The 21,917-nt window shown below is 58.7% G+C and overlaps 2 protein-coding genes across 2 annotated transcripts; both read right to left on the bottom strand.

The window, feature by feature from the left end:
• Nucleotides 1-61: 61 nt before the first annotated feature.
• LSM04_005880 (uncharacterized protein) lies at nucleotides 62-5,004 on the bottom strand (the record flags this gene model as incomplete). The annotated part of the gene is made up of 2 exons (XM_067330786.1): nucleotides 62-4,956; nucleotides 4,995-5,004. 2 exons carry the CDS (start codon nucleotides 5,002-5,004, stop codon nucleotides 62-64), a joined length of 4,905 nt encoding a protein of 1,634 aa, XP_067194113.1.
• A 23-nt stretch (nucleotides 5,005-5,027) lies between these two features.
• On the bottom strand, nucleotides 5,028-21,509 carry LSM04_001066 (uncharacterized protein; the record flags this gene model as incomplete). Its single annotated transcript, XM_067330785.1, has 2 exons — nucleotides 5,028-19,747; nucleotides 19,811-21,509. 2 exons carry the CDS (start codon nucleotides 21,507-21,509, stop codon nucleotides 5,028-5,030), a joined length of 16,419 nt encoding a protein of 5,472 aa, XP_067194058.1.
• Between the last annotated feature and the right edge of the window lie 408 nt (nucleotides 21,510-21,917).

Genomic DNA, 21,917 nt, shown 5'->3' with positions numbered 1-21,917 from the left:
GAAATAATATAAATACTACTCTTAAAGAAATCCGAAAACAAAGACACCATTTTATAAATATTTAACGATTTCTAACGACCCAACGTTCCAAAGCTGCATCACAACTAGGAAAACCGCGCACAAAGTCATCCCTAACAACAGAAGGAATTTTACCAGCACGAATCTTTGCTTTTGTATCCTTTAGAAGCTTCTTCAATTTCTTACGGCCCGCAGCCTCATCCTCAAGTATCAAATAACGCTCGTCATCCTCAGACGCTAAAAACAATTCAATATCATCCAAAAATCTATCAACAACAGGAAAATTTTCATAGGCCCCGATATCGTTCGTACCACCAATCATTACAGGAACAACAGTCTCAATGAAATTATCAGTCAAGGCATCATACTCCACAAACCCTGCAACATGGTCAGCAGCACCTTCTGCGGCTTCCTTCTCGGCGGCTGCAAGCTCGTCAGACTCGGCCTCATCCTTGGCGGGTTCCTCACCAAGGTCAGCAGCACCTCCTGCGGCTTCCTTCTCGGCGGCTGCAAGCTCGTCAGACTCGGCCTCATCCTTGGCGGTTTCCTCACCAAGGTCAGCAGCACCTTCTGCCGCTTCCTTCTCGGCGGCTGCAAGCTCGTCAGACTCGGCCTCATCCTTGGCGGGTTCCTCACCAAGGTCAGCAGCACCTTCTGCGGCTTCCTTCTCGGCGGCTGCAAGCTCGTCAGACTCGGCCTCATCCTTGGCGGTTTCCTCACCAAGGTCAGCAGCACCTTCTGCGGCTTCCTTCTCGGCGGCTGCAAGCTCGTCAGACTCGGCCTCATCCTTGGCGGGTTCCTCACCAAGGTCAGCAGCACCTTCTGCGGCCTCCTTCTCGGCGGTTGCAAGCTCATCAGACTCGGCCTCATCCTTGGCGGTTTCCTCACCAAGGTCAGCAGCACCTTCTGCGGCTTCCTTCTCGGCGGCTGCAAGCTCGTCAGACTCGGCCTCATCCTTGGCGGTTTCCTCACCAAGGTCAGCAGCACCTTCTGCGGCTTCCTTCTCGGCGGCGGCAAGCTCGTCAGACTCGGCCTCATCCTTGGCGGTTTCCTCACCAAGGTCAGCAGCACCTTCTGCGGCTTCCTTCTCGGCGGCTGCAGGCTCATCAGACTCGGCCTCATCCTTGGCGGTTTCCTCACCAAGGTCAGCAGCACCTTCTGCGGCTTCCTTCTCGGCGGCTGCAAGCTCGTCAGACTCGGCCTCATCCTTGGCGGTTTCCTCACCAAGGTCAGCAGCACCTTCTGCGGCTTCCTTCTCGGCGGCTGCAAGCTCATCAGACTCGGCCTCATCCTTGGCGGTTTCCTCACCAAGGTCAGCAGCACCTTCTGCGGCTTCCTTCTCGGCGGCGGCAAGCTCGTCAGACTCAGCCTCATCCTTGGCGGGTTCCTCACCAAGGTCAGCAGCACCTTCTGCGGCTTCCTTCTCGGCGGCTGCAAGCTCGTCAGACTCGGCCTCATCCTTGGCGGTTTCCTCACCAAGGTCAGCAGCACCTTCTGCGGCTTCCTTCTCGGCGGCTGCAAGCTCGTCAGACTCGGCCTCATCCTTGGCGGTTTCCTCACCAAGGTCAGCAGCACCTTCTGCGGCTTCCTTCTCGGCGGCTGCAAGCTCGTCAGACTCGGCCTCATCCTTGGCGGTTTCCTCACCAAGGTCAGCAGCACCTTCTGCGGCTTCCTTCTCGGCGGCTGCAAGCTCATCAGACTCGGCCTCATCCTTGGCGGTTTCCTCACCAAGGTCAGCAGCACCTTCTGCGGCTTCCTTCTCGGCGGCTGCAAGCTCATCAGACTCGGCCTCATCCTTGGCGGGTTCCTCACCAAGGTCAGCAGCACCTTCTGCGGCTTCCTTCTCGGCGGCTGCAAGCTCATCAGACTCGGCCTCATCCTTGGCGGGTTCCTCACCAAGGTCAGCAGCACCTTCTGCGGCTTCCTTCTCGGCGGCTGCAAGCTCATCAGACTCGGCCTCATCCTTGGCGGGTTCCTCACCAAGGTCAGCAGCACCTTCTGCGGCTTCCTTCTCGGCGGCTGCAAGCTCGTCAGACTCGGCCTCATCCTTGGCGGTTTCCTCACCAAGGTCAGCAGCACCTTCTGCGGCTTCCTTCTCGGCGGCTGCAAGCTCATCAGACTCGGCCTCATCCTTGGCGGTTTCCTCACCAAGTTCAGCAGCACCTTCTGCGGCTTCCTTCTCGGCGGCTGCAAGCTCGTCAGACTCGGCCTCATCCTTGGCGGTTTCCTCACCAAGGTCAGCAGCACCTTCTGCGGCTTCCTTCTCGGCGGCTGCAAGCTCGTCAGACTCGGCCTCATCCTTGGCGGTTTCCTCACCAAGGTCAGCAGCACCTTCTGCGGCTTCCTTCTCGGCGGCTGCAAGCTCATCAGACTCGGCCTCATCCTTGGCGGTTTCCTCACCAAGGTCAGCAGCACCTTCTGCGGCTTCCTTCTCGGCGGCTGCAAGCTCGTCAGACTCGGCCTCATCCTTGGCGGTTTCCTCACCAAGGTCAGCAGCACCTTCTGCGGCTTCCTTCTCGGCGGCGGCAAGCTCGTCAGACTCAGCCTCATCCTTGGCGGGTTCCTCACCAAGGTCAGCAGCACCTTCTGCGGCTTCCTTCTCGGCGGCTGCAAGCTCGTCAGACTCGGCCTCATCCTTGGCGGGTTCCTCACCAAGGTCAGCAGCACCTTCTGCGGCTTCCTTCTCGGCGGCTGCAAACTCGTCAGACTCAGCCTCATCCTTGGCGGTTTCCTCACCAAGGTCAGCAGCACCTTCTGCGGCTTCCTTCTCGGCGGCTGCAAGCTCGTCAGACTCGGCCTCATCCTTGGCGGTTTCCTCACCAAGGTCAGCAGCACCTCCTGCGGCTTCCTTCTCGGCGGCTGCAAGCTCGTCAGACTCGGCCTCATCCTTGGCGGTTTCCTCACCAAGGTCAGCAGCACCTTCTGCGGCTTCCTTCTCGGCGGCTGCAAGCTCATCAGACTCGGCCTCATCCTTGGCGGGTTCCTCACCAAGGTCAGCAGCACCTCCTGCGGCTTCCTTCTCGGCGGCTGCAAGCTCGTCAGACTCGGCCTCATCCTTGGCGGTTTCCTCACCAAGGTCAGCAGCACCTTCTGCGGCTTCCTTCTCGGCGGCTGCAAGCTCGTCAGACTCGGCCTCATCCTTGGCGGTTTCCTCACCAAGGTCAGCAGCACCTTCTGCGGCTTCCTTCTCGGCGGCTGCAAGCTCATCAGACTCGGCCTCATCCTTGGCGGTTTCCTCACCAAGGTCAGCAGCACCTTCTGCGGCTTCCTTCTCGGCGGCTGCAAGCTCATCAGACTCGGCCTCATCCTTGGCGGTTTCCTCACCAAGGTCAGCAGCACCTTCTGCGGCTTCCTTCTCGGCGGCTGCAAGCTCATCAGACTCGGCCTCATCCTTGGCGGTTTCCTCACCAAGGTCAGCAGCACCTTCTGCGGCTTCCTTCTCGGCGGCTGCAAGCTCATCAGACTCGGCCTCATCCTTGGCGGTTTCCTCACCAAGGTCAGCAGCACCTTCTGCGGCTTCCTTCTCGGCGGCTGCAAGCTCGTCAGACTCGGCCTCATCCTTGGCGGTTTCCTCACCAAGGTCAGCAGCACCTTCTGCGGCTTCCTTCTCGGCGGCTGCAAGCTCGTCAGACTCGGCCTCATCCTTGGCGGTTTCCTCACCAAGGTCAGCAGCACCTTCTGCCGCTTCCTTCTCGGCGGCTGCAAGCTCATCAGACTCGGCCTCATCCTTGGCGGTTTCCTCACCAAGGTCAGCAGCACCTTCTGCGGCTTCCTTCTCGGCGGCTGCAAGCTCATCAGACTCGGCCTCATCCTTGGCGGTTTCCTCACCAAGGTCAGCAGCACCTCCTGCGGCTTCCTTCTCGGCGGCTGCAAGCTCGTCAGACTCGGCCTCATCCTTGGCGGGTTCCTCACCAAGGTCAGCAGCACCTTCTGCGGCTTCCTTCTCGGCGGCTGCAAGCTCGTCAGACTCGGCCTCATCCTTGGCGGTTTCCTCACCAAGGTCAGCAGCACCTTCTGCGGCTTCCTTCTCGGCGGCTGCAAGCTCGTCAGACTCAGCCTCATCCTTGGCGGTTTCCTCACCAAGGTCAGCAGCACCTTCTGCGGCTTCCTTCTCGGCGGCTGCAAGCTCGTCAGACTCGGCCTCATCCTTGGCGGTTTCCTCACCAAGGTCAGCAGCACCTCCTGCGGCTTCCTTCTCGGCGGCTGCAAGCTCGTCAGACTCGGCCTCATCCTTGGCGGTTTCCTCACCAAGGTCAGCAGCACCTTCTGCGGCTTCCTTCTCGGCGGCTGCAAGCTCATCAGACTCGGCCTCATCCTTGGCGGTTTCCTCACCAAGGTCAGCAGCACCTCCTGCGGCTTCCTTCTCGGCGGCTGCAAGCTCGTCAGACTCGGCCTCATCCTTGGCGGGTTCCTCACCAAGGTCAGCAGCACCTTCTGCGGCTTCCTTCTCGGCGGCTGCAAGCTCGTCAGACTCGGCCTCATCCTTGGCGGTTTCCTCACCAAGGTCAGCAGCACCTCCTGCGGCTTCCTTCTCGGCGGCTGCAAGCTCGTCAGACTCGGCCTCATCCTTGGCGGTTTCCTCACCAAGGTCAGCAGCACCTTCTGCGGCTTCCTTCTCGGCGGCTGCAAGCTCGTCAGACTCGGCCTCATCCTTGGCGGTTTCCTCACCAAGGTCAGCAGCACCTTCTGCGGCTTCCTTCTCGGCGGCTGCAAGCTCGTCAGACTCGGCCTCATCCTTGGCGGTTTCCTCACCAAGGTCAGCAGCACCTCCTGCGGCTTCCTTCTCGGCGGCTGCAAGCTCGTCAGACTCGGCCTCATCCTTGGCGGTTTCCTCACCAAGGTCAGCAGCACCTTCTGCGGCTTCCTTCTCGGCGGCTGCAAGCTCGTCAGACTCGGCCTCATCCTTGGCGGTTTCCTCACCAAGGTCAGCAGCACCTTCTGCGGCTTCCTTCTCGGCGGCTGCAAGCTCATCAGACTCGGCCTCATCCTTGGCGGTTTCCTCACCAAGGTCAGCAGCACCTTCTGCGGCTTCCCTTCTCGGCGGCTGCAAGCTCATCAGACTCGGCCTCATCCTTGGCGGTTTCCTCACCAAGGTCAGCAGCACCTTCTGCGGCTTCCTTCTCGGCGGCTGCAAGCTCGTCAGACTCGGCCTCATCCTTGGCGGTTTCCTCACCAAGGTCAGCAGCACCTTCTGCCGCTTCCTTCTCGGCGGCTGCAAGCTCATCAGACTCGGCCTCATCCTTGGCGGTTTCCTCACCAAGGTCAGCAGCACCTTCTGCGGCTTCCTTCTCGGCGGCTGCAAGCTCATCAGACTCGGCCTCATCCTTGGCGGTTTCCTCACCAAGGTCAGCAGCACCTTCTGCGGCTTCCTTCTCGGCGGCTGCAAGCTCATCAGACTCGGCCTCATCCTTGGCGGTTTCCTCACCAAGGTCAGCAGCACCTTCTGCGGCTTCCTTCTCGGCGGCTGCAAGCTCATCAGACTCGGCCTCATCCTTGGCGGTTTCCTCACCAAGGTCAGCAGCACCTTCTGCGGCTTCCTTCTCGGCGGCTGCAAGCTCGTCAGACTCGGCCTCATCCTTGGCGGTTTCCTCACCAAGGTCAGCAGCACCTTCTGCGGCTTCCTTCTCGGCGGCTGCAAGCTCGTCAGACTCGGCCTCATCCTTGGCGGTTTCCTCACCAAGGTCAGCAGCACCTTCTGCGGCTTCCTTCTCGGCGGCTGCAAGCTCATCAGACTCGGCCTCATCCTTGGCGGTTTCCTCACCAAGGTCAGCAGCACCTTCTGCGGCTTCCTTCTCGGCGGCTGCAAGCTCGTCAGACTCGGCCTCATCCTTGGCGGTTTCCTCACCAAGGTCAGCAGCACCTTCTGCGGCTTCCTTCTCGGCGGCTGCAAGCTCATCAGACTCGGCCTCATCCTTGGCGGTTTCCTCACCAAGGTCAGCAGCACCTTCTGCGGCTTCCTTCTCGGCGGCTGCAAGCTCGTCAGACTCGGCCTCATCCTTGGCGGTTTCCTCACCAAGGTCAGCAGCACCTTCTGCGGCTTCCTTCTCGGCGGCTGCAAGCTCGTCAGACTCGGCCTCATCCTTGGCGGTTTCCTCACCAAGGTCAGCAGCACCTTCTGCGGCTTCCTTCTCGGCGGCTGCAAGCTCATCAGACTCGGCCTCATCCTTGGCGGTTTCCTCACCAAGGTCAGCAGCACCTTCTGCGGCTTCCTTCTCGGCGGCTGCAAGCTCATCAGACTCGGCCTCATCCTTGGCGGTTTCCTCACCAAGGTCAGCAGCACCTTCTGCGGCTTCCTTCTCGGCGGCTGCAAGCTCATCAGACTCGGCCTCATCCTTGGCGGTTTCCTCACCAAGGTCAGCAGCACCTTCTGCCGCTTCCTTCTCGGCGGCTGCAAGCTCGTCAGACTCAGCCTCATCCTTGGCGGTTTCCTCACCAAGGTCAGCAGCACCTTCTGCGGCTTCCTTCTCGGCGGCTGCAAGCTCGTCAGACTCGGCCTCATCCTTGGCGGTTTCCTCACCAAGGTCAGCAGCACCTTCTGCGGCTTCCTTCTCGGCGGCTGCAAGCTCGTCAGACTCAGCCTCATCCTTGGCGGTTTCCTCACCAAGGTCAGCAGCACCTTCTGCGGCTTCCTTCTCGGCGGCTGCAAGCTCATCAGACTCGGCCTCATCCTTGGCGGTTTCCTCACCAAGGTCAGCAGCACCTCCTGCGGCTTCCTTCTCGGCGGCTGCAAGCTCATCAGACTCGGCCTCATCCTTGGCGGTTTCCTCACCAAGGTCAGCAGCACCTTCTGCCGCTTCCTTCTCGGCGGCTGCAAGCTCATCAGACTCGGCCTCATCCTTGGCGGTTTCCTCACCAAGGTCAGCAGCACCTTCTGCGGCTTCCTTCTCGGCGGCTGCAAGCTCGTCAGACTCGGCCTCATCCTTGGCGGTTTCCTCACCAAGGTCAGCAGCACCTTCTGCGGCTTCCTTCTCGGCGGCTGCAAGCTCATCAGACTCGGCCTCATCCTTGGCGGTTTCCTCACCAAGGTCAGCAGCACCTCCTGCGGCTTCCTTCTCGGCGGCTGCAAGCTCATCAGACTCGGCCTCATCCTTGGCGGTTTCCTCACCAAGGTCAGCAGCACCTTCTGCGGCTTCCTTCTCGGCGGCTGCAAGCTCGTCAGACTCGGCCTCATCCTTGGCGGTTTCCTCACCAAGGTCAGCAGCACCTTCTGCGGCTTCCTTCTCGGCGGCTGCAAGCTCATCAGACTCGGCCTCATCCTTGGCGGTTTCCTCACCAAGGTCAGCAGCACCTTCTGCGGCTTCCTTCTCGGCGGCTGCAAGCTCATCAGACTCGGCCTCATCCTTGGCGGTTTCCTCACCAAGGTCAGCAGCACCTTCTGCGGCTTCCTTCTCGGCGGCTGCAAGCTCGTCAGACTCGGCCTCATCCTTGGCGGTTTCCTCACCAAGGTCAGCAGCACCTTCTGCGGCTTCCTTCTCGGCGGCTGCAAGCTCATCAGACTCGGCCTCATCCTTGGCGGTTTCCTCACCAAGGTCAGCAGCACCTCCTGCGGCTTCCTTCTCGGCGGCTGCAAGCTCATCAGACTCGGCCTCATCCTTGGCGGTTTCCTCACCAAGGTCAGCAGCACCTTCTGCGGCTTCCTTCTCGGCGGCTGCAAGCTCGTCAGACTCGGCCTCATCCTTGGCGGTTTCCTCACCAAGGTCAGCAGCACCTTCTGCGGCTTCCTTCTCGGCGGCTGCAAGCTCATCAGACTCGGCCTCATCCTTGGCGGTTTCCTCAACAAGGTCAGCAGCACCTTCTGCGGCTTCCTTCTCGGCGGCTGCAAGCTCATCAGACTCGGCCTCATCCTTGGCGGTTTCCTCACCAAGGTCAGCAGCACCTTCTGCGGCTTCCTTCTCGGCGGCTGCAAGCTCGTCAGACTCGGCCTCATCCTTGGCGGTTTCCTCACCAAGGTCAGCAGCACCTTCTGCGGCTTCCTTCTCGGCGGCTGCAAGCTCATCAGACTCGGCCTCATCCTTGGCGGTTTCCTCACCAAGGTCAGCAGCACCTCCTGCGGCTTCCTTCTCGGCGGCTGCAAGCTCGTCAGACTCGGCCTCATCCTTGGCGGTTTCCTCACCAAGGTCAGCAGCACCTTCTGCGGCTTCCTTCTCGGCGGCTGCAAGCTCGTCAGACTCGGCCTCATCCTTGGCGGTTTCCTCACCAAGGTCAGCAGCACCTTCTGCGGCTTCCTTCTCGGCGGCTGCAAGCTCGTCAGACTCGGCCTCATCCTTGGCGGTTTCCTCACCAAGGTCAGCAGCACCTTCTGCGGCTTCCTTCTCGGCGGCTGCAAGCTCATCAGACTCGGCCTCATCCTTGGCGGTTTCCTCACCAAGGTCAGCAGCACCTCCTGCGGCTTCCTTCTCGGCGGCTGCAAGCTCATCAGACTCGGCCTCATCCTTGGCGGTTTCCTCACCAAGGTCAGCAGCACCTCCTGCGGCTTCCTTCTCGGCGGCTGCAAGCTCATCAGACTCGGCCTCATCCTTGGCGGTTTCCTCACCAAGGTCAGCAGCACCTTCTGCGGCTTCCTTCTCGGCGGCTGCAAGCTCGTCAGACTCGGCCTCATCCTTGGCGGTTTCCTCACCAAGGTCAGCAGCACCTTCTGCGGCTTCCTTCTCGGCGGCTGCAAGCTCATCAGACTCGGCCTCATCCTTGGCGGTTTCCTCACCAAGGTCAGCAGCACCTTCTGCGGCTTCCTTCTCGGCGGCTGCAAGCTCATCAGACTCGGCCTCATCCTTGGCGGTTTCCTCACCAAGGTCAGCAGCACCTTCTGCGGCTTCCTTCTCGGCGGCTGCAAGCTCGTCAGACTCGGCCTCATCCTTGGCGGTTTCCTCACCAAGGTCAGCAGCACCTTCTGCGGCTTCCTTCTCGGCGGCTGCAAGCTCATCAGACTCGGCCTCATCCTTGGCGGTTTCCTCACCAAGGTCAGCAGCACCTCCTGCGGCTTCCTTCTCGGCGGCTGCAAGCTCATCAGACTCGGCCTCATCCTTGGCGGTTTCCTCACCAAGGTCAGCAGCACCTTCTGCGGCTTCCTTCTCGGCGGCTGCAAGCTCGTCAGACTCAGCCTCATCCTTGGCGGTTTCCTCACCAAGGTCAGCAGCACCTTCTGCGGCTTCCTTCTCGGCGGCTGCAAGCTCGTCAGACTCGGCCTCATCCTTGGCGGTTTCCTCACCAAGGTCAGCAGCACCTTCTGCGGCTTCCTTCTCGGCGGCTGCAAGCTCATCAGACTCGGCCTCATCCTTGGCGGTTTCCTCAACAAGGTCAGCAGCACCTTCTGCGGCTTCCTTCTCGGCGGCTGCAAGCTCATCAGACTCGGCCTCATCCTTGGCGGTTTCCTCACCAAGGTCAGCAGCACCTTCTGCGGCTTCCTTCTCGGCGGCTGCAAGCTCGTCAGACTCGGCCTCATCCTTGGCGGTTTCCTCACCAAGGTCAGCAGCACCTTCTGCGGCTTCCTTCTCGGCGGCTGCAAGCTCATCAGACTCGGCCTCATCCTTGGCGGTTTCCTCACCAAGGTCAGCAGCACCTCCTGCGGCTTCCTTCTCGGCGGCTGCAAGCTCGTCAGACTCGGCCTCATCCTTGGCGGTTTCCTCACCAAGGTCAGCAGCACCTTCTGCGGCTTCCTTCTCGGCGGCTGCAAGCTCGTCAGACTCGGCCTCATCCTTGGCGGTTTCCTCACCAAGGTCAGCAGCACCTTCTGCGGCTTCCTTCTCGGCGGCTGCAAGCTCGTCAGACTCGGCCTCATCCTTGGCGGTTTCCTCACCAAGGTCAGCAGCACCTTCTGCGGCTTCCTTCTCGGCGGCTGCAAGCTCGTCAGACTCGGCCTCATCCTTGGCGGTTTCCTCACCAAGGTCAGCAGCACCTTCTGCGGCTTCCTTCTCGGCGGCTGCAAGCTCATCAGACTCGGCCTCATCCTTGGCGGTTTCCTCACCAAGGTCAGCAGCACCTCCTGCGGCTTCCTTCTCGGCGGCTGCAAGCTCATCAGACTCGGCCTCATCCTTGGCGGTTTCCTCACCAAGGTCAGCAGCACCTTCTGCGGCTTCCTTCTCGGCGGCTGCAAGCTCGTCAGACTCGGCCTCATCCTTGGCGGTTTCCTCACCAAGGTCAGCAGCACCTTCTGCGGCTTCCTTCTCGGCGGCTGCAAGCTCGTCAGACTCGGCCTCATCCTTGGCGGTTTCCTCACCAAGGTCAGCAGCACCTTCTGCGGCTTCCTTCTCGGCGGCTGCAAGCTCATCAGACTCGGCCTCATCCTTGGCGGTTTCCTCACCAAGGTCAGCAGCACCTCCTGCGGCTTCCTTCTCGGCGGCTGCAAGCTCGTCAGACTCGGCCTCATCCTTGGCGGTTTCCTCACCAAGGTCAGCAGCACCTTCGGCGGCTTCCTTCTCGGCGGCTGCAAGCTCGTCAGACTCGGCCTCATCCTTGGCGGTTTCCTCACCAAGGTCAGCAGCACCTTCTGCGGCTTCCTTCTCGGCGGCTGCAAGCTCGTCAGACTCGGCCTCATCCTTGGCGGTTTCCTCACCAAGGTCAGCAGCACCTTCTGCCGCTTCCTTCTCGGCGGCTGCAAGCTCGTCAGACTCGGCCTCATCCTTGGCGGTTTCCTCACCAAGGTCAGCAGCACCTCCTGCGGCTTCCTTCTCGGCGGCTGCAAGCTCGTCAGACTCGGCCTCATCCTTGGCGGTTTCCTCACCAAGGTCAGCAGCACCTCCTGCGGCTTCCTTCTCGGCGGCTGCAAGCTCGTCAGACTCGGCCTCATCCTTGGCGGTTTCCTCACCAAGGTCAGCAGCACCTCCTGCGGCTTCCTTCTCGGCGGCTGCAAGCTCGTCAGACTCGGCCTCATCCTTGGCGGTTTCCTCACCAAGGTCAGCAGCACCTTCTGCGGCTTCCTTCTCGGCGGCTGCAAGCTCATCAGACTCGGCCTCATCCTTGGCGGTTTCCTCACCAAGGTCAGCAGCACCTTCTGCGGCTTCCTTCTCGGCGGCTGCAAGCTCGTCAGACTCGGCCTCATCCTTGGCGGTTTCCTCACCAAGGTCAGCAGCACCTCCTGCGGCTTCCTTCTCGGCGGCTGCAAGCTCGTCAGACTCGGCCTCATCCTTGGCGGTTTCCTCACCAAGGTCAGCAGCACCTTCTGCGGCTTCCTTCTCGGCGGCTGCAAGCTCATCAGACTCGGCCTCATCCTTGGCGGTTTCCTCACCAAGGTCAGCAGCACCTTCTGCGGCTTCCTTCTCGGCGGCTGCAAGCTCGTCAGACTCGGCCTCATCCTTGGCGGTTTCCTCACCAAGGTCAGCAGCACCTTCTGCGGCTTCCTTCTCGGCGGCTGCAAGCTCATCAGACTCGGCCTCATCCTTGGCGGTTTCCTCACCAAGGTCAGCAGCACCTCCTGCGGCTTCCTTCTCGGCGGCTGCAAGCTCGTCAGACTCGGCCTCATCCTTGGCGGTTTCCTCACCAAGGTCAGCAGCACCTTCTGCGGCTTCCTTCTCGGCGGCTGCAAGCTCGTCAGACTCGGCCTCATCCTTGGCGGTTTCCTCACCAAGGTCAGCAGCACCTTCTGCGGCTTCCTTCTCGGCGGCTGCAAGCTCATCAGACTCGGCCTCATCCTTGGCGGTTTCCTCACCAAGGTCAGCAGCACCTTCTGCGGCTTCCTTCTCGGCGGCTGCAAGCTCGTCAGACTCGGCCTCATCCTTGGCGGTTTCCTCACCAAGGTCAGCAGCACCTTCTGCGGCTTCCTTCTCGGCGGCTGCAAGCTCATCAGACTCGGCCTCATCCTTGGCGGTTTCCTCACCAAGGTCAGCAGCACCTTCTGCGGCTTCCTTCTCGGCGGCTGCAAGCTCATCAGACTCGGCCTCATCCTTGGCGGTTTCCTCACCAAGGTCAGCAGCACCTCCTGCGGCTTCCTTCTCGGCGGCTGCAAGCTCATCAGACTCGGCCTCATCCTTGGCGGTTTCCTCACCAAGGTCAGCAGCACCTTCTGCGGCTTCCTTCTCGGCGGCTGCAAGCTCGTCAGACTCGGCCTCATCCTTGGCGGTTTCCTCACCAAGGTCAGCAGCACCTTCTGCGGCTTCCTTCTCGGCGGCTGCAAGCTCATCAGACTCGGCCTCATCCTTGGCGGTTTCCTCACCAAGGTCAGCAGCACCTTCTGCGGCTTCCTTCTCGGCGGCTGCAAGCTCGTCAGACTCGGCCTCATCCTTGGCGGTTTCCTCACCAAGGTCAGCAGCACCTTCTGCGGCTTCCTTCTCGGCGGCTGCAAGCTCATCAGACTCGGCCTCATCCTTGGCGGTTTCCTCACCAAGGTCAGCAGCACCTTCTGCGGCTTCCTTCTCGGCGGCTGCAAGCTCATCAGACTCGGCCTCATCCTTGGCGGTTTCCTCACCAAGGTCAGCAGCACCTCCTGCGGCTTCCTTCTCGGCGGCTGCAAGCTCATCAGACTCGGCCTCATCCTTGGCGGTTTCCTCACCAAGGTCAGCAGCACCTTCTGCGGCTTCCTTCTCGGCGGCTGCAAGCTCATCAGACTCGGCCTCATCCTTGGCGGTTTCCTCACCAAGGTCAGCAGCACCTTCTGCGGCTTCCTTCTCGGCGGCTGCAAGCTCGTCAGACTCGGCCTCATCCTTGGCGGTTTCCTCACCAAGGTCAGCAGCACCTCCTGCGGCTTCCTTCTCGGCGGCTGCAAGCTCATCAGACTCGGCCTCATCCTTGGCGGTTTCCTCACCAAGGTCAGCAGCACCTTCTGCGGCTTCCTTCTCGGCGGCTGCAAGCTCGTCAGACTCGGCCTCATCCTTGGCGGTTTCCTCACCAAGGTCAGCAGCACCTTCTGCGGCTTCCTTCTCGGCGGCTGCAAGCTCGTCAGACTCGGCCTCATCCTTGGCGGTTTCCTCACCAAGGTCAGCAGCACCTCCTGCGGCTTCCTTCTCGGCGGCTGCAAGCTCGTCAGACTCGGCCTCATCCTTGGCGGTTTCCTCACCAAGGTCAGCAGCACCTTCTGCGGCTTCCTTCTCGGCGGCTGCAAGCTCATCAGACTCGGCCTCATCCTTGGCGGTTTCCTCACCAAGGTCAGCAGCACCTTCTGCGGCTTCCTTCTCGGCGGCTGCAAGCTCGTCAGACTCGGCCTCATCCTTGGCGGTTTCCTCACCAAGGTCAGCAGCACCTTCTGCGGCTTCCTTCTCGGCGGCTGCAAGCTCGTCAGACTCGGCCTCATCCTTGGCGGTTTCCTCACCAAGGTCAGCAGCACCTCCTGCGGCTTCCTTCTCGGCGGCTGCAAGCTCATCAGACTCGGCCTCATCCTTGGCGGTTTCCTCACCAAGGTCAGCAGCACCTTCTGCGGCTTCCTTCTCGGCGGCTGCAAGCTCGTCAGACTCGGCCTCATCCTTGGCGGTTTCCTCACCAAGGTCAGCAGCACCTCCTGCGGCTTCCTTCTCGGCGGCTGCAAGCTCGTCAGACTCGGCCTCATCCTTGGCGGTTTCCTCACCAAGGTCAGCAGCACCTTCTGCGGCTTCCTTCTCGGCGGCTGCAAGCTCGTCAGACTCGGCCTCATCCTTGGCGGTTTCCTCACCAAGGTCAGCAGCACCTTCTGCGGCTTCCTTCTCGGCGGCTGCAAGCTCATCAGACTCGGCCTCATCCTTGGCGGTTTCCTCACCAAGGTCAGCAGCACCTTCTGCGGCTTCCTTCTCGGCGGCTGCAAGCTCGTCAGACTCGGCCTCATCCTTGGCGGTTTCCTCACCAAGGTCAGCAGCACCTCCTGCGGCTTCCTTCTCGGCGGCTGCAAGCTCGTCAGACTCGGCCTCATCCTTGGCGGTTTCCTCACCAAGGTCAGCAGCACCTTCTGCGGCTTCCTTCTCGGCGGCTGCAAGCTCGTCAGACTCGGCCTCATCCTTGGCGGTTTCCTCACCAAGGTCAGCAGCACCTTCTGCGGCTTCCTTCTCGGCGGCTGCAAGCTCATCAGACTCGGCCTCATCCTTGGCGGTTTCCTCACCAAGGTCAGCAGCACCTTCTGCGGCTTCCTTCTCGGCGGCTGCAAGCTCATCAGACTCGGCCTCATCCTTGGCGGTTTCCTCACCAAGGTCAGCAGCACCTCCTGCGGCTTCCTTCTCGGCGGCTGCAAGCTCATCAGACTCGGCCTCATCCTTGGCGGTTTCCTCACCAAGGTCAGCAGCACCTTCTGCGGCTTCCTTCTCGGCGGCTGCAAGCTCGTCAGACTCGGCCTCATCCTTGGCGGTTTCCTCACCAAGGTCAGCAGCACCTCCTGCGGCTTCCTTCTCGGCGGCTGCAAGCTCGTCAGACTCGGCCTCATCCTTGGCGGTTTCCTCACCAAGGTCAGCAGCACCTTCTGCGGCTTCCTTCTCGGCGGCTGCAAGCTCATCAGACTCGGCCTCATCCTTGGCGGTTTCCTCACCAAGGTCAGCAGCACCTTCTGCGGCTTCCTTCTCGGCGGCTGCAAGCTCGTCAGACTCGGCCTCATCCTTGGCGGTTTCCTCACCAAGGTCAGCAGCACCTTCTGCGGCTTCCTTCTCGGCGGCTGCAAGCTCGTCAGACTCGGCCTCATCCTTGGCGGTTTCCTCACCAAGGTCAGCAGCACCTCCTGCGGCTTCCTTCTCGGCGGCTGCAAGCTCATCAGACTCGGCCTCATCCTTGGCGGTTTCCTCACCAAGGTCAGCAGCACCTTCTGCGGCTTCCTTCTCGGCGGCTGCAAGCTCGTCAGACTCGGCCTCATCCTTGGCGGTTTCCTCACCAAGGTCAGCAGCACCTCCTGCGGCTTCCTTCTCGGCGGCTGCAAGCTCGTCAGACTCGGCCTCATCCTTGGCGGTTTCCTCACCAAGGTCAGCAGCACCTTCTGCGGCTTCCTTCTCGGCGGCTGCAAGCTCGTCAGACTCGGCCTCATCCTTGGCGGTTTCCTCACCAAGGTCAGCAGCACCTTCTGCGGCTTCCTTCTCGGCGGCTGCAAGCTCATCAGACTCGGCCTCATCCTTGGCGGTTTCCTCACCAAGGTCAGCAGCACCTTCTGCGGCTTCCTTCTCGGCGGCTGCAAGCTCATCAGACTCGGCCTCATCCTTGGCGGTTTCCTCACCAAGGTCAGCAGCACCTTCTGCGGCTTCCTTCTCGGCGGCTGCAAGCTCATCAGACTCGGCCTCATCCTTGGCGGTTTCCTCACCAAGGTCAGCAGCACCTCCTGCGGCTTCCTTCTCGGCGGCTGCAAGCTCATCAGACTCGGCCTCATCCTTGGCGGTTTCCTCACCAAGGTCAGCAGCACCTTCTGCGGCTTCCTTCTCGGCGGCTGCAAGCTCGTCAGACTCGGCCTCATCCTTGGCGGTTTCCTCACCAAGGTCAGCAGCACCTCCTGCGGCTTCCTTCTCGGCGGCTGCAAGCTCGTCAGACTCGGCCTCATCCTTGGCGGTTTCCTCACCAAGGTCAGCAGCACCTTCTGCGGCTTCCTTCTCGGCGGCTGCAAGCTCATCAGACTCGGCCTCATCCTTGGCGGTTTCCTCACCAAGGTCAGCAGCACCTTCTGCGGCTTCCTTCTCGGCGGCTGCAAGCTCATCAGACTCGGCCTCATCCTTGGCGGTTTCCTCACCAAGGTCAGCAGCACCTTCTGCGGCTTCCTTCTCGGCGGCTGCAAGCTCGTCAGACTCGGCCTCATCCTTGGCGGTTTCCTCACCAAGGTCAGCAGCACCTTCTGCGGCTTCCTTCTCGGCGGCTGCAAGCTCATCAGACTCGGCCTCATCCTTGGCGGTTTCCTCACCAAGGTCAGCAGCACCTTCTGCGGCTTCCTTCTCGGCGGCTGCAAGCTCATCAGACTCGGCCTCATCCTTGGCGGTTTCCTCACCAAGGTCAGCAGCACCTTCTGCGGCTTCCTTCTCGGCGGCTGCAAGCTCATCAGACTCGGCCTCATCCTTGGCGGTTTCCTCACCAAGGTCAGCAGCACCTTCTGCGGCTTCCTTCTCGGCGGCTGCAAGCTCATCAGACTCGGCCTCATCCTTGGCGGTTTCCTCACCAAGGTCAGCAGCACCTTCTGCGGCTTCCTTCTCGGCGGCTGCAAGCTCATCAGACTCGGCCTCATCCTTGGCGGTTTCCTCACCAAGGTCAGCAGCACCTCCTGCGGCTTCCTTCTCGGCGGCTGCAAGCTCATCAGACTCGGCCTCATCCTTGGCGGTTTCCTCACCAAGGTCAGCAGCACCTTCTGCGGCTTCCTTCTCGGCGGCTGCAAGCTCGTCAGACTCGGCCTCATCCTTGGCGGTTTCCTCACCAAGGTCAGCAGCACCTTCTGCGGCTTCCTTCTCGGCGGCTGCAAGCTCGTCAGACTCGGCCTCATCCTTGGCGGTTTCCTCACCAAGGTCAGCAGCACCTTCTGCGGCTTCCTTCTCGGCGGCTGCAAGCTCATCAGACTCGGCCTCATCCTTGGCGGTTTCCTCACCAAGGTCAGCAGCACCTTCTGCGGCTTCCTTCTCGGCGGCTGCAAGCTCGTCAGACTCGGCCTCATCCTTGGCGGTTTCCTCACCAAGGTCAGCAGCACCTTCTGCGGCTTCCTTCTCGGCGGCTGCAAGCTCGTCAGACTCGGCCTCATCCTTGGCGGTTTCCTCACCAAGGTCAGCAGCACCTCCTGCGGCTTCCTTCTCGGCGGCTGCAAGCTCGTCAGACTCGGCCTCATCCTTGGCGGTTTCCTCACCAAGGTCAGCAGCACCTTCTGCGGCTTCCTTCTCGGCGGCTGCAAGCTCGTCAGACTCGGCCTCATCCTTGGCGGTTTCCTCACCAAGGTCAGCAGCACCTCCTGCGGCTTCCTTCTCGGCGGCTGCAAGCTCATCAGACTCGGCCTCATCCTTGGCGGTTTCCTCACCAAGGTCAGCAGCACCTTCTGCGGCTTCCTTCTCGGCGGCTGCAAGCTCGTCAGACTCGGCCTCATCCTTGGCGGTTTCCTCACCAAGGTCAGCAGCACCTCCTGCGGCTTCCTTCTCGGCGGCTGCAAGCTCATCAGACTCGGCCTCATCCTTGGCGGTTTCCTCACCAAGGTCAGCAGCACCTTCTGCGGCTTCCTTCTCGGCGGCTGCAAGCTCGTCAGACTCGGCCTCATCCTTGGCGGTTTCCTCACCAAGGTCAGCAGCACCTCCTGCGGCTTCCTTCTCGGCGGCTGCAAGCTCGTCAGACTCGGCCTCATCCTTGGCGGTTTCCTCACCAAGGTCAGCAGCACCTTCTGCGGCTTCCTTCTCGGCGGCTGCAAGCTCATCAGACTCGGCCTCATCCTTGGCGGTTTCCTCACCAAGGTCAGCAGCACCTTCTGCGGCTTCCTTCTCGGCGGCTGCAAGCTCGTCAGACTCGGCCTCATCCTTGGCGGTTTCCTCACCAAGGTCAGCAGCACCTTCTGCGGCTTCCTTCTCGGCGGCTGCAAGCTCATCAGACTCGGCCTCATCCTTGGCGGTTTCCTCACCAAGGTCAGCAGCACCTTCTGCGGCTTCCTTCTCGGCGGCTGCAAGCTCGTCAGACTCGGCCTCATCCTTGGCGGTTTCCTCACCAAGGTCAGCAGCACCTCCTGCGGCTTCCTTCTCGGCGGCTGCAAGCTCGTCAGACTCGGCCTCATCCTTGGCGGTTTCCTCACCAAGGTCAGCAGCACCTTCTGCGGCTTCCTTCTCGGCGGCTGCAAGCTCGTCAGACTCGGCCTCATCCTTGGCGGTTTCCTCACCAAGGTCAGCAGCACCTTCTGCGGCTTCCTTCTCGGCGGCTGCAAGCTCATCAGACTCGGCCTCATCCTTGGCGGTTTCCTCACCAAGGTCAGCAGCACCTTCTGCGGCTTCCTTCTCGGCGGCTGCAAGCTCGTCAGACTCGGCCTCATCCTTGGCGGTTTCCTCACCAAGGTCAGCAGCACCTTCTGCGGCTTCCTTCTCGGCGGCTGCAAGCTCATCAGACTCGGCCTCATCCTTGGCGGTTTCCTCACCAAGGTCAGCAGCACCTTCTGCGGCTTCCTTCTCGGCGGCTGCAAGCTCATCAGACTCGGCCTCATCCTTGGCGGTTTCCTCACCAAGGTCAGCAGCACCTCCTGCGGCTTCCTTCTCGGCGGCTGCAAGCTCATCAGACTCGGCCTCATCCTTGGCGGTTTCCTCACCAAGGTCAGCAGCACCTTCTGCGGCTTCCTTCTCGGCGGCTGCAAGCTCGTCAGACTCGGCCTCATCCTTGGCGGTTTCCTCACCAAGGTCAGCAGCACCTCCTGCGGCTTCCTTCTCGGCGGCTGCAAGCTCGTCAGACTCGGCCTCATCCTTGGCGGTTTCCTCACCAAGGTCAGCAGCACCTTCTGCGGCTTCCTTCTCGGCGGCTGCAAGCTCGTCAGACTCGGCCTCATCCTTGGCGGTTTCCTCACCAAGGTCAGCAGCACCTCCTGCGGCTTCCTTCTCGGCGGCTGCAAGCTCGTCAGACTCGGCCTCATCCTTGGCGGTTTCCTCACCAAGGTCAGCAGCACCTTCTGCGGCTTCCTTCTCGGCGGCTGCAAGCTCGTCAGACTCGGCCTCATCCTTGGCGGTTTCCTCACCAAGGTCAGCAGCACCTTCTGCGGCTTCCTTCTCGGCGGCTGCAAGCTCATCAGACTCGGCCTCATCCTTGGCGGTTTCCTCACCAAGGTCAGCAGCACCTCCTGCGGCTTCCTTCTCGGCGGCTGCAAGCTCGTCAGACTCGGCCTCATCCTTGGCGGTTTCCTCACCAAGGTCAGCAGCACCTTCTGCGGCTTCCTTCTCGGCGGCTGCAAGCTCATCAGACTCGGCCTCATCCTTGGCGGTTTCCTCACCAAGGTCAGCAGCACCTTCTGCGGCTTCCTTCTCGGCGGCTGCAAGCTCATCAGACTCGGCCTCATCCTTGGCGGTTTCCTCACCAAGGTCAGCAGCACCTTCTGCGGCTTCCTTCTCGGCGGCTGCAAGCTCGTCAGACTCGGCCTCATCCTTGGCGGTTTCCTCACCAAGGTCAGCAGCACCTTCTGCGGCTTCCTTCTCGGCGGCTGCAAGCTCATCAGACTCGGCCTCATCCTTGGCGGTTTCCTCACCAAGGTCAGCAGCACCTTCTGCGGCTTCCTTCTCGGCGGCTGCAAGCTCATCAGACTCGGCCTCATCCTTGGCGGTTTCCTCACCAAGGTCAGCAGCACCTTCTGCGGCTTCCTTCTCGGCGGCTGCAAGCTCATCAGACTCGGCCTCATCCTTGGCGGTTTCCTCACCAAGGTCAGCAGCACCTTCTGCGGCTTCCTTCTCGGCGGCTGCAAGCTCGTCAGACTCGGCCTCATCCTTGGCGGTTTCCTCACCAAGGTCAGCAGCACCTTCTGCGGCTTCCTTCTCGGCGGCTGCAAGCTCATCAGACTCGGCCTCATCCTTGGCGGTTTCCTCACCAAGGTCAGCAGCACCTTCTGCGGCTTCCTTCTCGGCGGCTGCAAGCTCGTCAGACTCGGCCTCATCCTTGGCGGTTTCCTCACCAAGGTCAGCAGCACCTTCTGCGGCTTCCTTCTCGGCGGCTGCAAGCTCATCAGACTCGGCCTCATCCTTGGCGGTTTCCTCACCAAGGTCAGCAGCACCTTCTGCGGCTTCCTTCTCGGCGGCTGCAAGCTCATCAGACTCGGCCTCATCCTTGGCGGGTTCCTCACCAAGGTCAGCAGCACCTTCTGCCGCTTCCTTCTCGGCGGCTGCAAGCTCATCAGACTCGGCCTCATCCTTGGTGGTTTCCTCACCAAGGTCAGCAGCACCTTCTGCCGCTTCCTTCTCGGCGGCTGCTGAATCTTCTATAGTTTTGGCTGTGTCATTTATGAATTGTGCACTGTGGTCAGAAGTATTCTTTTCATTTGTTTCTGTCGTTAAAGAAGTGTTAGTACGTGAATACTCTTCTTCGTACTTTTGTGGAAGTTCTCCGGCACTATATGTAAGAATAGGTCTACTTGACATCGTTTCGGAAAAGTAGTCTCTTTCGGTTTTTTGTCTTGATGATGGGTATGGACTGGCGTTTTCGCTGGTTTTTGTAATACCTTGTTCCTTTTCTAGTGTAGATGCAGTTAATTCCGTGTTTCTTTCTGATGCCTGTTTTTCTATTTGCATAAGCAATATTTTCTTTTCAGCAACCTGTAGTAGTTCGATTAAACTGGTAACTTCATCATCTTGGATTAGATCTCTTTCAGTATCTTCTTCGTTATCAATAGCGCGTAGAGATGCTGTTAATATAATATTCTGTAAGTTTGGACTTTCGAATGATTGTTCTTCTTGTTCTTCTGCAGTGCTCGAGAGTTTTACTGTTGAATCACTTTGTATCTCTTCCTCTGGTAAGGGTGTTTCTTCTGTATTGTTGTAAATACTATTTTCATCGTCTATGCGTCTCTTTTGATGCATAGTTGTGGTAGTATACTGGAGAATTTTAATAAGATCATATATTTCTTTATCCATTATCTGGTCTATTTCATCCTCACATTGGTTTATAATATTTATAGATAGATTTTGAGACGGGGATGATGAACACTTAGTATATTCGCTCGAGTACGGCGACATTATATTTTTCTTGTAGCCGATAAGAAGTTTTCTACCGTAGTCACTAAGAATATTTAACTCTTGCACATACTCTACGTAAATCTTTTGCCGATGTGCTGTTTCTAATTGGTTTATCTGCTCTTTAATAAATCGGAATGTTGCTGACATTGAAAGTATTGCTTGTATATCTTCCTCAGTGTCGCTTAGCTCATGTCTATCAGCATCATTAAAAGAATTATACAGTCGTCGGCGGTCAAGACTCTCCTTACTGACAATTAAATTACGTCGTACCTCCTCCTTGTCAATGCATGTTTCTACATCTTGAAGTGTTTCCCACCATTTTTCCTCTAATTGTTGTCGCTGCTGAAATAACTGCAACTGAAGTATTTTATCCAGGAACATTTCTTCTGTAATTTTTGAAAAAGCCACCGTTTCATCAGCTTGTAATTCGTGTCTATCCAATATCTCCATCCCTTCACATTTGGTAACTTTATTCATTGGAGATTCTATTTGATCTACCAAAGTTCGTCTCTCAATTACATCAAATATAACGTGAAACAAATTATCTCCTCCAGAAAGTATTGTTGATTGTCCCCGACAGCGCTGTGGTGTTTCATATGGACTACTCGAAGTGGAAAGACATTGAAACAGAGCATGCTCGGATCGCGCAAAAGGAAGTGGTTTGTCTACATTAGTTAAGAGATGATTTAACGAAGCAGGATTTGCAAAGTAAGATTGATCAACTATGCTTCTGCTCCGCGATGGTGAACTACTGCTATCAGTATCATAGACTGTCTTTACGGAAGAGGCTAAACTACTCACATCAAAAGATGTATCATTCAGCGTCACCTGAACGCCCTTTTCCCTCGAAAAGGATGAACTAACATTCACTTTCTCATTTTTAATCATCTTCTTGATAGCAATACGACAGCGATCCTCTTCGTTTATAATTACTTTTCTTAAAATGCCTTCACGGCGCTCCAGAACAAAATCCCGTTCCATATGAAAAAAAAGACAAAAAATTGGCCAAACGTGTCTGCTTGAAGCTTAGAGTTTACGAAGAAAATCAAATAAACCCAAATAAACTCGTGCGCAATGTGGGACACAAGACCACCTTCACACCGCGAGACTGCAAGAAGAAAAAAAAAAACAGAACAAAATGACAAAAAAAAAACTAGAATTATGCGATGGAACCTTACTGTATAAAGGAAAAAGAAGAACAAATCCTTTTTTTGTACTTTTCTCGGCTGTGAGAATTGAATCTATGTATATGTGTATAATATATGATTAGGTGTGTGATTGTGTCTCCAACTATATATGCAACGTTTCGTACTTGCAATCTTTGTTTCGTTTGATGAATTTTTCGACTGCAATTGTGTTTCCCGTTAAACGTCAGGAAGTTCTAATATA

The sequence above is a fragment of the Trypanosoma melophagium genome, assembly GCF_022059095.1.
Source record: "Trypanosoma melophagium isolate St. Kilda chromosome Unknown ctg13segment2, whole genome shotgun sequence".
NCBI lineage: Eukaryota > Euglenozoa > Kinetoplastea > Trypanosomatida > Trypanosomatidae > Trypanosoma > Trypanosoma melophagium.
The sequence above is the reverse complement of the archived record's forward strand: the minus strand, read 5'-3'. Positions and strand labels throughout refer to the sequence as shown.